This window comes from Xyrauchen texanus, chromosome 37 (genome assembly GCF_025860055.1).
Source record: "Xyrauchen texanus isolate HMW12.3.18 chromosome 37, RBS_HiC_50CHRs, whole genome shotgun sequence".
NCBI lineage: Eukaryota > Metazoa > Chordata > Actinopteri > Cypriniformes > Catostomidae > Xyrauchen > Xyrauchen texanus.
The window spans coordinates 26,933,210-26,949,439 of NC_068312.1; the positions used below are offsets into that span (position 1 = coordinate 26,933,210).

Here is a 16,230-nt window from a genome sequence, read left to right on the forward strand (position 1 = left end):
CCAAGAAAACAGCTGCTGAAAGAGTTTAGTCAGGCACCTGCTGAAAAGGGTCTCATATATAGACATACAAAATAACGGGAGTAAGTGGGAGAAGAGGTACAGACAGGAGAGATAAAAGATCAGAGTACAGGACTGATGTGTATATGAAAATTGACTTGGATATGTTTACCTGTGCATTTGGCAATGAAACGGAACATACTGGCACACTATGAGGTATTAACATGCCTTAATCACATCAAACGGACAGTGCATTAATCGCCCATTCAATGGCCCGAAAAAGTAATTAATGCACTGCTATTAATTTAGTTTTAAGTGGGTTTTCTGTGTCTAGAGGACAAAATATCAAGCCAAGTGCCATGTTTTTTTTATGAAAAAATATTGTACAAGCTCACTTTTCAAGCAAAATAAGTCACAAAAATAAGAATATCAGGTAAAATAAGTGTATAAATTAAATTCAGTATGTAAAGTAATTTAAACTATATACATTATATAATGTTAATAATATAGACAAATGATTTGAACAATTTCTGGTTGTCAAAATGTATGCAACACGTCCATAGTTGTGCTGAACTTCTGTTGTTACTCTGCTGGGGAACTGACTTCATACTTCAAAATTACCTTTTGGATCATGTTGATTGAAAGTAATTGCAAAAATGACTTAAAAGTTAGTTCTGAGACAAGGCCAAATTGTTTGTAGCTTCCACATGGTTTAATATTTTGTTTTCCAATGCAATGAAATTCAATTTTTAAAGCCATTATATGACAGCTGAGGTGGTTTGTAACAGACCATTTGAATTGATAAACTGGATTGTTTTATTTATTGACTTTAAAAGAAAACAAATCTAAAAAGCTATAAAAACACCTCTGATACAACATTTTTACATCTCATGGCATTATTAAATTCACATTTTGAAGGAGAACGTGTTTTTGGTTTTCATTTATGAAAGTGATGTTTTGCGTTTTAAAAACTGATGTGACATTTAGTTTGTCAATTTACAAAAGTACTGCATCTTCAAGCTTACACTGACTAAAAAGAAAAAACTAACACCTCTTCAAAGTAAACATTTGTTTATTTTTTTTTTTTCAAATAGTCATGAATAGTCATGGTTCATGAATTAGGTGAACAATCAATAACAAATTTAAACATGTAAACAAATTCTCAATATAAGTATTAATTATAGAACAGATATTAATACTGTCCCGGTTAACAAGGCATTGGGTCATGAATGCCACAGAAAAATCTATTTTTACATATTTGCAGTTAGAGACAGCATTTATGAGTATGTGAATTGCTATACATTATTACTAGTGGATGTGACATCACATCAGTGCTGAAAAACATGGTTTCAAGTATAATTAAGGGTTCAATATATAGCTAAATCATACATTTTACAAGTACAAACTTCCTTAGAGTGCAACGCTTAAACCTTCCATAAAGGATACCTGAAGCCACATCATCAAAAATGACATTAAAACGGCATCAAAACTGAAGACATTTTTCAAAAATAGAGAATACAGTTTTAATTCAACAAAAAGTCCACTAACCCAATAAATAACAAATTCCTTTTCAATGGGTTAAAGGGATAGTTATAAAAGCCATCATTTACTTACCCATGTTGTTCCAAACCTGTGACTTTCTTCTGTGGCACACAAAAGGAGATGTTAGCCAGAATGTTACTTTGTCACCATTCACTTTCATTGCATTTATTTTTTTTTTTTCATACAATGAATGTGAATGGTGACTGAGGTTAGCATTCATCCTTTTTGAAGCTTAATAGCACATTATTTCTCATTATGGGTTTCAAAGAAAAAAGCCATACGAGTTTGAAACAAAATGATGTTAATGAGTAAATTACAACAGAATTTCCAGTTTTGGGTGAACTTTCACTTTACATCTAAACTGAAGACATGATGGCCAGAACCAGGTCTGTTTAAGCATGGTGGGTGTTAGGCTTGTTCCACAGATTGCTTTGATAGAAGACCAGCTCAGGTGGCTAGAAGCCATGGTGGCCTAGACTTTGCAATCTAACACTTCATCCCCACAGGTCTCCTCCACTTTGTGTCAGTCCATTGCTCGCTCACTCTCTCTCATTAAGACTGCATTATTAATCTGAAGCAGTTCATCCGAGCCAAGTGACGCACAACCCATTATGAAGGGCTTCACAAACTCTATGCCACTTTCTTCATCAAAAATCCATCCAGGTCATAATGTAGCGACAAAGAGCCAGCGGGGTCAAAGGTCATCTCTTCAGCTTTGCGTCCTCTTTGATCTTCCAGATCATGAGTTCCATGCAGGCGCCCGCATCCTCACTGAAGTCATGCCCCACTACTGTAAGGAAAGGGAGAATTAGACATGAAATGCACATACAGTCATTATTTACATCTTAAGTAACAATTATTTTCAATAAATTGGTTGATCCGGTTCACAAAATAAGTCTGCACAACACTTTCATTTTTCAGGGAAATATTCCTCTGAATCAAGCAAGAAATGCATCTCAGTACAATAATATTTTGTTGCTATTCTAGCATTCAGCAAATGCTAGAAATCACACACAATAGCATCCTCACCATTGTCCTGTATGATTCGTTTGAGGTAGTCAGCCATAAGGTTTCGTAGTGCCCGTTTGTAGGGCAGACCCAAGCGATGGGGAAACACAATGGCTGTGTCCACGACCGTGCTGTGAATAAGCTAGTAAACAGAGCATATGGAGACAAGATTAAGACAAAGAGCAAGAGCAGACAGCATCGTTTTTAGCAAACACTCATTAAATATTCACTAAAGGGATAGTTCATCCAAAGATGAAAATTCTCCCATCATTTATTCACCCTCATGCCATCCCAGATGTGTATGACTGCAGAACACAAATTAAGATTTTTAGAAGAATATCTTAAATCTGTACAAAAAGGTGTCTTATAGATTACTCTTACGCTGCCTTTGTGATTTATTTTTAGCTACAAATGGTCTGGCCACCATTCCATTGATTTGACCAATAGAGCGGAGATATTCTTCTAAAAATCTTAATTGTGTCCTGTAGAAGAAAAAGTCATACACACCTGGGATTGCATGAGGGTAAGTATATGAGAGAAGACTCAATTTTGGGTTAATTATACCTTTAAAAAACAAACAAAAGGCACTGTTCCAAAAAAAAAAACAAAAAGAAACCTAGCGAGATGTCTTGATACCGTCAGTCTACATAGGTAGCTCCCATCTAAGACAGCATTCTTATACAAATTGAACATTAATAGTAGCTGACTTGCACAAAAATTAAATTCAGGGAATTCGTATTTCTATAAAGAAAGTATTTGAACCAAATATAGATTCATAATAAGTTTAAAGTACTCTATTTTGTGCTTATAACCCAAATATACTGTTGATAGGTAATAACCTACTCAGAATAACATTGGATGCATGTAAATATAAAATCTATAAGTATATATGCAAGTTGGAAACACCTAGATTCATTAAATTATATCTTCATGATATCTAAATTTTGTATGGGAGAAAATATCTTCTATGAAGCTGCAAACATGAATTTAAACAATACGGGTTAATATGGATTTATTATAGTCCTCACACTGCCCCTCACTTTTTTGCTTTGTAAAACAAAAAATAACTTTGTGTAATTACAGTAAATTTTGTATAGAAGAGCTGCTGTATGATGAAGACACATGCTTTGTCCTCTCAAGAATTATTTAATTTTTTTCAAAGCAAAATGCAACAAACTATTTTACCTTTAATACATATAATGCTGTCTAAAGCCGTGGCCAAAAGTATTGGCAGTGACATAAATGTGTTTTGCAAGTTTGCTGCTTCAGTATTTGTAGATTATTTTTTCACGTTTCTACAGTATACTGGAAAACAATGATAAACATTTCATAAGTTTTAAAGGCTTTATTGGCAAAAACATTCAATATATGCAAAGAGTCAATATTTACAGTGTTGACCCTTGTTCTTCATAAGCTCTGCAATTCGCTCTGGCATGCTGGATATCAGCTTCTGGGCTAAATCCTAACTGATGGCAATCCATTCTTGCCTTATTAGTGCTTGGAGTTGATCACAATTTTTTGGCTTCTGCTTGTCCACTTGCCTTTTGAGGATTGACCACAGGTTCTCTTTGGGATTAAGATCTGGGGAGTTGCCTGGCCACGGATCCAAAATTTCAATGTAATGATCTCTGAGCCACTTCATTATTACTCTTGCCTTGTGAGACGGTGCTCCATCATGCTGGAAAATGCACAGATCACCACCAAATTGCTCCTGGATCATTGGGAGAAGTTGCTCTTGCAGGACCATTCTTTATTCATGGCAGTGTTTTTGGGCAGAATTGTGAGAGCGCCCACTCCCTTGGATGAAAAGCAACCCCACACGGATGGTCTCAGGATGCTTCACTTTTGGCACGACACAGGACTCATAGTAGCGTTCACCTTTTCTTCTCCAGACTATCGATTTTCTAGATGTCCCAAACAGTCGGAAGGGGGCTTCAGAGGAAATAACTTTGCACCAGTCTTCTGCTGTCCAATCCTTGTACTTCCTGCAGAATTTTAGTCTGTCCTTGAAGTTTTTCTTGGAGAAAAGTGGCTTCTTTGCTGCCCTTCTTGACACCAAGCCATTGTCCAAAAGTCTTTGCCTCACTGTGCATGCAGATGCACTCACACCAACCTGCTGCCAATATTGAGCAAACTCTGCACAGGTGGTGACACGATGCCGCAGCTGACTCCTCAGGAAGAGACGGTCCTGGCACTTGCTGGACACTCTGGGACGTCCTGAAGCCTTCTTCACTGCAGTTAAACCTCCCTCCTTGAAGTTCTTAATGAACCGGTAAATGGTTCTTTCAGGTGAAATATTCTTTGCAACAATTTCCTTGCATGTGAAGCCATTTTGATGCAAAGCATTGATGGCTGCACGTCTTTCTTTAAAGGTAACCATTGCTAACAAAAACACAATGATTGGAAGCACTTCCCTCCATTTATAGCATTCAGTTGGCTCTTATAATCCAATCAGAATGATAGTGATTTCACCTGACTAGTACTCGTTCACACTTTCCCAGGTGCTGCTGATATGATTAGTGAAATGATGCGAGCTGTTAATTTTGTGCCAGGGTCAAAAAACGGTGAAATATGGGTTTTTGTGATAGTTTTTGGCCAATGAAGCTTTTTGAAATTATTTAAAATGAATCTGCTCACTCTGCACAATAATCTAGAAACAATGTGAATCAGCACCACAACAACTGAAGCAGAAAACTTTGCGAAACACAAAATGTATGTCTCTGCCAATACTTTTGGCCACAGCTGTAGGTAGGTATGACAGCTCTCTTAGAATTTAAACCCTAAGAAATAGTGCTTTTGTGAACCTTAAGGGCAAAGAGGTCACTCTCTAGACTTTGTCCAATTAGAATGGATTCAGCACTGAACATGCTCAGTAGCACCGCTTGCACGTGCCTCAGGGTGATGGTGGTGTTCTCCAGATCATCATGCGTCACACCCGAGAACCTGAGCATGGATGCACACACAAAGCAGGCATAGATGTAATGCGCTGATTAAAACAGGAGAACTGAACTTTAAAATCATGCTCTGAATGCAAATCCTACCGTGTGTTGTAATCCACCACTTTGCTCACCGGCTTGACAAACGTATCATACATGACCTTGAGCTCAGAGTTAATGACAGTCGCCCTGGTCAGCTCCAAGCCTTGTTTCGTGTAGCACTTGGGAGGACAACAATTTAGAAGGTTTAAGAGGTTACAGCATTGATTTAATACATTTATTACATTTTAAAGCAGTTTGTGGTATTTTAACCCTTTCGAATAAGATTATAGTCATGATTTATTCACCCACAATAGCATCTTGCTTTCATGTGCATGTACATAATCAAATGTGAACATTAAGTGTCCGTGTTCTCAAATAACTGTTCTCTCACCATCTCACAGTCCAAGGCATAGACAACTCCATTCCCATCAGCAGGTAGCCGTTTGCTAAAGGTCTTCACAAAACCATCTAAAGACTCTTTACGCCCATCTTGAACATGTTGCTGGAAAAAAAAGGTAAAGGTAATCAGTGTTTTAAACCTTTTCAGAGATGTTATACTCCTTGCTTAACATACTCGTCTTCGCTATATAACATACTCAAACACCTTAATAAGGCTGGATATGGCTTTCTCTCAGACTCTTTTACATGTTGTCTGTAAAAAATAAATCCAACAAGCAAAAGATTGAAAGATTTTGGGTCTGAAAGTATTTAATTAAAGGGGACAATATTTTCATTGCTCTTTTTTTAAATGAAAGAATGTGGTGTACTACACAGAAAAACACTAATACTGTATTTACAACAGAAATCATAAAAACATTACTTACTTTTGCTACCTCACATCCAGGAGAACCAACCGCACCAGAACAGCAATTATAAAGGGTCTCCCAACCTCCTGGCACTACATAAGACAACAAACGCATGCCAGTGTTAAGCATGACATAAATGTTGAAAATGTACTGCATTATATAAAGCAACTTCTCCCTTGTTTGCACATGCACACATACCCACCTCTATTTCTGCGTAGATATTTTTCATTAAGAAAATCACATGGCACTTGGTCAGGATCTAGCAGAGGTTTAATAGCAATATTAACCTTGTGACCCCGCGTCCACATGCAGGTAAATTTACGTAATTTGGCTTTGCTATACTCTTTGCATAATTCTAATTAATTGAAACAAACTGAATACTTTTCACAACCCTCTAATCTGTAATTTAAGGGTTAAGGGATCTTGCTTTTCATATCAAATGCCATTATCATGACGAATTAATGGTTACGTTTTGAAACTAACCTAGTTAATGTATACTTACATTTTGAATATTGAGCAGCTTGTGATTTCCAGACACGTGTATAACTGGGGTTTAACAAAGTTCATTACGTCTCAATCGCGCTTAATCTTCAAAATGAATGTGAGAATTTTTTTTTTTACAGTGGGAATAAAACTAGCACTCCGTCTCTTTAAAAGATATCCATGTTAAACAGTCTGCGTTGCTAACACTACTGGAAACAAACAATTTTATGGAGAAAAAAAACAGACTTTCTATAGATTGGTATCATTTACAATTTCACACCTAACAATGTCCACGAATGTGGACATCATTTTTTAGGAAAACTATTTGCTCTACAATTTTTATTATTTTTTCATTGTTTATTAGGTGTGACTAGTTACATATCAAAAAGGGAAATGGAAAATGCACACAGCAGTCATGCTCTGGTTTCAGAAGTTTCAAGGAACTGTACGGGTATGTGATTTTAGCCATTCTGGAACTTCCACCAGACTTAGATGATCAACTGCACCCCCTTTTTTCAGAACTCTGCACTCCAAAGACACATGCACAAGCACAGACACACATGGTGACCATTGTATTAAGAGCAGATGGAGGGCGGGAGGTTCCCTTGAGCGATCCACTTTCCAACCATGAGCATTTGGTGGGAGCAGCACACAGTACCGGCACTTATACAAGCGTTTAAGGGCTGCCATGTGAATGCGCACAATTACCGAGGAGGCAGAAAGTCCTCTGATTGGCTAAACAAACAATCTTAACGCAGACATATTTTTTGCCACCGTTTACTGAGCCTAGGACTTTTACAGAGACAGGTGATGTTTTATGGCACCTATATCAATGAAAACTGATAAGGACGCTTTCTGCATGTTGTTCGATAAAAATAAAAATCACTAACAGCACCTTTATTCTGTGTGTGTGTGTGTGTTTGTGTTAGACGCACTGAGGGCAGAAGACACAGGTGTGGTCTTGCTGCGGAGTTTCTTCAGTGTGTTCACAGCTACATTCAGGTAAATGTTCTTACTGCTGCTTCTGTCATACACCACCTTCTCCTCCAGAGCCTGAGAGCAAACGACAACCACAAAACAGGCATTAATCCAACAACACACTTTCAGTAATTATATACTGTATATGCCGAGATAACCACTCTCTGACTGTCACTTAACTTTTCTTTTTTTTTTTGGAATAGATAATTACAAAAAACAAACCAAAAACTGTAGAGCAATATGCTTATACAGCAGCTATGAAAAACAGAGCTCACTACAAAAATGTATTGTTATAGAAAAAGTTGGATGATGTACTGTCTGAAAAGCTTCTTGTTCAGAGGGATAGAACTTCAGACACTCGCCTATGAAGATGTTGAGATAACGCTGGCGGACATTAGTTGGCACCTTTGCCCCAAATTCAGCAGGAATGATGGGACGCTTCAAGGTAGAGCTCTGCATAAAGGCAGCCCACATGATGCATTAAACCCTAAAAAGTTGGGACAGTATGAAAAACGTTAATAAGAACAAAAAGGAGTGATTTGTAAATTATATTCACCATTTGCTATGTTGAAAGCACTACAACTAAACATTATATGTTCTACCTTGTGAAATTGATTGTTTTTTTTATGTTCAGTAATTTCAAAGCTGATGATTGCAACACACTCCAAAAAAAGTTGAGAATTTAAGACTAATAACAATCTGATGTGTTAAAATAACAAGGCAGTGTGAAACAGGAGATGTTAAACAGGTGAGGCAATCGTGTCAAAGTATATAAGAAGCCTCCAAATATAGCCTAGTCCTTCAAGAGCAAGGATGGTTCAAGACTTGTCAATTTGCCAACAGATGCTTCAGCAAATAATCCAGCACTTTGAGAACAATGTTTCCCCAAAGACAAATTGGAAGGATTTTGGCCATTTCACCCTCTACAGTGCACAATATAGTTAAAAGATTCAGGGGGCCTGGGTAGCTCAGAGTAACTACCACCCCTGGAGTTCGCAAGTTTGAATCCCAGGTGGTGCTGAGTGACTCCCGGCAGGTCTACCAAGCGTGGCGAGTTGTACGTAGATGCCGCGACGGATGGCGTGAAGCCTCCACACTCGCTATGTCGCCGCAGTATCGCACTCAACAAGCCATGTGATAAGATGCGCGGGTTGACGGCCTCAGACGCGGAGGCAACTGGAAAACTTACAGTGCATTGGGAATTGGGCATTCCAAAATGGGGAGAAAAAAGAAAGATTCAAGGAATCTGGTCAAATCTCGGAGCGTAAAGGCCAAGGGCCAAATGAAAACCACTTCTGAATGATTGTGATCTCTGATCCCTCAGACATCACTGCCTTAAACATCATTCATCTGTAATGGATATCATGAGCTAGGGATACATTTAGTAAACCTTTGTTAGTTAACACCACTTGTAAAGTTAAGACTTTACTATGAAAGGCAGAAGCCTTACATCAACACTGTCCAGAAACGCTAAAGACTTCTCTGGACTCGGTCTCATCTTAGAAAGTAGAACATTGGAACTGTTTTTTGGACCGATGGGTCCACATTTCAAATCCGTTTTGTTCTCCAAGCTAACATGGAAAATTTTCATCCAAACGGTTATCATTGTCGGGTCCAAAAGCCAGTGTTTGTATGGGCCAGGGGTGTGTCAGTATCCATGGCATGGATAACACACAAATCTGTGAGGGCACCATTAATGTAGACAGATATGTAAACATTTTGGAGCAGCATATACTGAAATCCGGCACCGTATTTTCCAGGGATGTTCCGGAATTTTCAGCAGGACACTACAAACCACATACTGGCCAAATAAGCAGAGTGCAGGTGCTAGACTGACCATCTCCATTTGAGAATGTGTGGTGCATTATGAAGCGCACAATATGGCAACGAAGACCCCATACAATTGTGCAGCTGAAGAACTGGATGAATGGGGAAAATTCCTTGTGTCATCTGTCTTCAGTGCCTAAATGCTTAAGTGTTATTAGAAGAAATTATGTTTCACAGTGGTAAACACCGGACTGTCCCAATGCATATGGAGTGCTTTGTAATCATCTGATTTGAAATTACTGTACATAAAAAAAAAGGAATTTTCACAAGGTAAACATCATATAATGTTTAGTTGTAGTGCTTCCAATACAAAAGGGTGAATTTAATTTACAAAGCACTCCTTTTTGTTTTTATTAGCATTTTACCCCCTCTACCCATTTTTTTTCAGAATTGGGGTTATAATATAGAGAGTCTTTGCCTTGAGTGTAGGGGCATGAGCCACTCTCTTCTGCAATGAAGTGGTTGTGGTCTTTGACAGGATGCCAGCTGATGTATGAGCTTTCACAGGAAGCTGAAGGGTCACCGTCGTGGTGGGTGATAACACCCGTCTGCTGGAATTAGCTAAGCCTGAAAATAAAAGAGCACATTCTCAATCTACTATCAAAAAACTACTGGGAAACAAATGTATTTCAGAACATCATAAATATTTTTTTTTTTACTCATACAGTCAGCAATGCGTCTTAATCAGGGGGCGTGGTTTAGCGTGGGGGAAATCAATTCCCCATTACCAAATAAATTACGAATAAATTTGAACAAATAAACATGACGAAAATCTGTTGTGTAGTTTTTTTGCACTTCAGACAAAGCCAAAAAACATGGAACTGATTTTATTGCCTTCCACCCGACAAATAGGGAAGCTAAAAGGAGCGCTGTGGCTGCAGTCAACTATATGATACGAGATTTTGTGTTTGAGAAACACCCAAGCGGATTCAAGACTAAATCAATCATCATAACGATGAGTTAAAACCAGAGAATAAGACAAGATACCACAGAAAACTTGGCATGATCAGAGTGGGAGTGCAGCTTATATTGATTTTCATACTTTAATGAATCAAACTTCTCTGGGGATATTGTGCTAACCATTCAGTTTGGCGAAGTGCTTAATGAATAAGGTAAAACTGCTGTAAAAACTTTAGGTATACAGTACTGGGTGTGAATGTATACGGATCTCTATTAGCACTGTCTTTACTGCGAAACAAAGTACTTGAGAAACAATAATGAAAACTGCCATTATTGTATTGTTTTATTATTATAAAACCACTTTTGTCATATTGCATATTTTGTGTTTAATAAAATTTAACACCCATCATTACTGAATCCCCTTTTGTTGTGTTTTTTTTTGTTTACATTTTTATTGTGTATCTACTATTTTAACCTTACAGAAGTTAAGCCTTCTTGCATTGTCTGATGATGCTGTAAATTGTATAAAAATTAAAGGTCTCCCATTGGAGCCATCAGCCATATCACAGGTTTCACCTCTTAAATTTGAGCTATTTTATGCATACAATCATTTCAAAATAGCATTAATGTGTGGTTAAACACATTAATAATCTTTAAAAAATATATATATATAACAGTAAATAAACAATATAAAATATACAAAAGAATAAACAAAGCAGGAGACAAAGCAGTTAAAATGATTTGGATCCCAATCTGATAACAACATTGAAGTGTAAATAGTAAATATAAACTTCTGAACTCTATGACTCTGCAGCTCAACAGCTTGAAGCAGCAGTGGCTCTTCTTTAGGCTTCTATATTTGTTGGTTGAAAGGCAATAAAAAAAAAAAATCAGTTGTGTTTTTTGGCTTTGTCTGAAATGCAAAAAAACGACATAACAGCTTGTCATGTTTTTTGTTGTTAAAATATCCAAATCGATCTGATATTTCTCTCCGTTTTTCTCATAGGAATGAAAGATTATTTTTAGTAACAGGGCTTTGCTTTTCCCAATGAATAGGTGGGGCTTCCTTGCCAACTACATCTATGATACCTCAATCCTAGTGTAATAAGATATAATGGGCATCACTCATACCAGGCTTTGGGGAGGGCAGGGAGGCATTTGGCCAGTGTGCCACCCTCTGTTTTGCTCCAGAGATCCCCAGAACAGGTTTGGTGGAAGCAGATGCAGTTTTTACTGCGGCAGCCAGCTGTGCTGCCTGCTGCTGGGCATTCTGCATGTGCTGGTAACAGATCTCCGGCGCAGTCGGCCTCCGATGCAGTATCGGCACAGCGTTCAGTGACTGATTGAAGATGACAATTATAAAACAAAGATTAAAGATGGAGAATTCAGTTGGAATATTAGAAAATGCAATCTGAACTAGTATAATGCAATTTGACAAAGATTTATTGAAAAAATTCTGTATATTGCATTGCAAATTCCATAAACTTCATCCACTTGTGCTTAATTTCAGACACTTTGTATTTTTATCTTTTTGAGAAAGTCAAAGAAAAGTCTTATGACTTAAAACTGTTGCTCAACATATAAGGTTAATATGCAAGTGTAATGTGCAGAGAACCAAAGAAAGTACAGGTCCATCAACATTCCCACACTCACTTTTCCTTGAGCTTTAAAATGTGACACCCTCTTCTTCTGGCCAGGAAAGAGAGTCGATAAAGTGCCTTCGGTGTCTTCTTCCTCCTCCTCTTGCTCCTGCGAAGGCTAAAACACACACACATGAAAGTGATTCTGAAACTGTCAGGTGCACTACAAAATATCAGAAAAATCTTATATATTATAAGATTCCATTTATTAATCATATTAGTAATATCAAACTATAACTTTTTGCTTTTTATAACCTTTTGCAACTTATAACTGATTTGTAGAGCCAGAGTGACTATGAAAAAATACATCTTCAAATTACAAAAAAAAAAAAAAAAAAAAGTCTTTAAAAGAGTTACAAAAATATACAGAAGGTATTCTTTGGTAGGGAAAACACCCTTACATCTTCCAAATAGGTTCCAAGCACAATTCTTTGATCAGATAAATCACCTTTATTGGATTGGCTATTTCATAGTAGAAACAATTTTAAAACTTTCAGCAATAAAAATGTGGACTGCAAACCTATGCGTATCAGCACTACTGACTTCTTCGGGTTACCATTTGATGTATCATTTGTTTTGGTGGGGCCAGTGAAAATGTTGGTAGGGCAAGTACAAATGTAAACTACTGGACTGACCAGACCTGCAGTAACAAACCTTATTGAGTCCAGAACAGTTTGATGTATAAATATCATAAAGCAATAAGCACTCCCTGGCTGTGGTACCTGCTTGGCATTTCTCCCTTTATCTTCCATCTTCACCTCTTTAGATTCATTAAATATCCGCAGACACTCCTCCATCGGGTCCAAGTCATACTCCATCTCAGCATGCAGGCCAGAGTAGTCCACTCCTACATCATCATCTCCACCACCATCTTCATCATCCTCATAATAATCTTCAGATGATGATGTAACTTCTGAGGTTTTCCTCTTCTTATTTACTAAGCTTCCCCATTTAAAAGCAGAAGCCGACTTCCTCACTATCCTCTCGTCTTCCTCCTCAGCACTCTCGGCACCAAACAAATCCACATGCCTTAGACTCCTCTGTTTGGTCTCTCTTGCCTCTTTTTGATTGGAGGCTGAGCTGTTTTTTGTACTTTTTTCTTTATTGCTTCTGCTGCTCTTCTTTTGCTCCTCCTTTCCACAGGTCTCAAGTTTTCCATTCTTGTTGTCTTTGGATGATTCCTTGTCAGTTTTCACTGGCTTGTCTGTTCTGGGCTTCTTGGAGTTGCTGCTTCCTTTATCTTTTTCCTTGTTGCTGTGGTCACTTTTCACCTTCCCTGACTGCTTGTTCTTGTCAACACTGTGCTTTGCCTCCGTACTTTCTTTCCAAACCTCCTCCGAAGACTTTTCTTTAGGTTTGCGGCTCCCCTCCACAATATTACCTTGGGTCTTGTCTTTTTTCATACTCCCCTTACTTGAATTCTTTGACGTCTTGTCTCTACTGGAACATCCTTGTTTTTCTTTGTGACTGTTACTCTTTTTACTTAAGTCTTTCACCTCTTTTTTAAGTTTTTCATATTTATTGCTTTTCAACTGGTTACTTTTTCAGTCATTTTTTTGCATGTCCTGTCCACGTCCTGGGACACAAAGTCTTCCGATTCACTCAGTGAGAAGACATCCTCTGTTTTAGAGTCTTCCTTTTTTTGTTGTCTCAATGTACCAGAATTTCCATCACCGGACACTCTTGCTTGTTTCAAGCCTGCATGGATTCCCTTGAGCTGCAGTCGACTTATGGATTTCGGACGATACTCTGTGCCGGAACTTTCTTCATCGGATTCAGACAAACTAGCAGTGTATTTTGGGATGTCTGCCTTAGGCGGCAATGGCCTTGGTTTCTTTACCATCGGAACATATTCCTCATCCACAGATTGTTTTTCCCTTTCTGTGGGGTGAAATCTCTTTCTCCCCTCTTCCCTTGAACACAAAGCCCTCTGTTCTTTAACAGTTAGCTTAGCCGAGTAGTTTAAAAGAGGGTCATACTCCATATTCGTTGAGGGTTTGGAATTATCCAGCGTGTATTTACACTTGCCAGACCTGGTGTTGACAGTAGGAGGTGGCATCAAACGAGACGGTGGTGGAGGTAACAACTTTTTAATGCTCGTTTTGGAGACAGCTGTTGGCACGTACTTCAGCGCATTGCAACTACTGTTCTCGGAGTCCAAAGTGTATTTACTGGAGCGTGGGGTAGGGTTGTATTCATTTGCTTGGCCCATCTGATAGCTCCCAGGATCATAGCCCTGATGGGACGATGCAGCAGTGGGTCTATGTCTCTTAAAAGAGCTAGTTGTGGGCTCATATTCCTGATCTCCAATCTGAGAGAGTTTCTTCTTGTCTCTATCCATCTCAATGCGAACGGCCTCAATGGCCCTATTGACCAGCTCCAGCTCCTTGGTGCCCAGTTCCACATCCTGATCCTCTGACAGGCTCGATGCTGGCTCCTCATTACAATTTTCTCCTGGTCTTTCAACCTCCGGACTGAATGGATCATATCCTTGATCTGTCAACAAATGCCCAAAATATATTTAAATTAGATACACAGAATAAATACACTAAATAACCAGAACAATTAATTGTGCGTGTGAATGTATATATTACTACACACACACACACAAAAAACGAATTGATTCAAAAAATTGCATTAAACGTGTAAAAGCATTATATCATTTTTATTAAATGTCATTGTGTATTTTTTTTATTTTTTTTATTTCAGATCCCATTTGACATACAAAAATATTCCATTTATGAGCTGACACATAAAAACAATAACCATTACCCAGTTACTGTACAACATATTTTAAGCAATCAAGTGTCCTTGAAATCCAGGTATAAAGTTTTTTTGCATAGAAAAATTATTTAAAATTGTATTAGCAGCCGATCTCTTGGGCTTTCTGCTAATGTAATTGTTCAAAGGGCTTTTGCGTGGTGTGCAATTATCAATGTAAACCGTAGTACAAACACTGCAGCATTTTTAAAGTACCATGAAAATGATTGTCATCAACAATACACGTTGGACTAGCTGACACCTGGTTAAACATATCCACAAAGTAATACTGAAGAATGTTATTTCATTGTTTCACCAGTAGAAGGCTTTTGTGCATTCAGTAACCCAAAGATACGTTTGAACAGAAAGAAAACATGACATCAAATACATTTTGGATTCACCGTTTGAACTCGCCGAAAGGGCTTTTGTCTTTCTGCTATCGTTTATCCCAGCGGATGCTCGCCTTTGTTTGCTGTGTCTGAAGTGACAGTAGGGTCTGCTGCACCCATATGTACCGGCTTTCCCTTTATCACAATAAAACGGGCAGTCAATGCCACGAAAGAATCCGGTAGATCTCAACATCGCAGTTCATTACCACGGTCACCTTATTTGCCTTTTAACACATATGAATTATCCACTACACGCGTGGTTCTTCGCATTTCCGTGTGTTGCCGCTTTCTTTTGGACAACAACAAGGCTTCAAACTACGCCATATTTAAAGAGCGACAGCGTGAACCGAAGGCCCCCGGAGCGTTTTCTACGCAACACAGCTGACTGGATCATTCGCCTGTACGATGTGACGTAATGCCTCAGGCTTGCTAGCGCAGCAGTTTGACACTAAAGTGTTACGTTTCCCACGCTTTACCTTTGTATGGAAGACTCATATATAGTCTTTATTCGTGTAAATAACTGAATAGCTGCTGTGCAGCAAAAACACACGCTACATGTTGTCATCTACTTCATTTCTGAAAGTGTGGTTGCCTCTTGTAAGTGACTGCAACTCAAATTTGCCATAAGTTACCACTAAACTACAATAAAACGTAGGCATAATGTTTGCTACCACCGTCATTTCATCGAGAAGAGGCAATGACAAAGATTCTGAACGCTTTGAATGCTTAAGTGTCCAATACTGATGCGTTATGTCAGGAATTGTTATCATTTTAAACAGTACATTTGTGTAAGGGAGAGCTGACTCACCTTATACGTAAGAGACATCGTACAAAGTGGGTCCGCTAACTAAAGCTTTCAATCAACTTGCTGCAAACACCAATACTTCCCGAACACCAAACGTAACCAAAAGACAGGTTTTGG

General features: G+C 38.3%; 1 protein-coding gene across 1 annotated transcript; it reads right to left on the reverse strand.

Annotated features, from left to right (window-relative positions):
- Positions 1-1,106: 1,106 nt before the first annotated feature.
- LOC127630474 (RNA exonuclease 1 homolog) lies at positions 1,107-15,608 on the reverse strand. Its single transcript, XM_052108021.1, is given in 14 exon segments — positions 1,107-2,329; positions 2,569-2,689; positions 5,352-5,490; positions 5,589-5,704; positions 5,917-6,027; positions 6,350-6,423; positions 7,750-7,867; positions 8,108-8,245; positions 10,038-10,186; positions 11,651-11,858; positions 12,173-12,277; positions 12,882-13,696; positions 13,699-14,655; positions 15,321-15,608. Coding segments are annotated over 14 exon segments (3,321 nt in total). The 5' UTR covers positions 15,502-15,608; the 3' UTR covers positions 1,107-2,240.
- Positions 15,609-16,230: the final 622 nt, after the last annotated feature.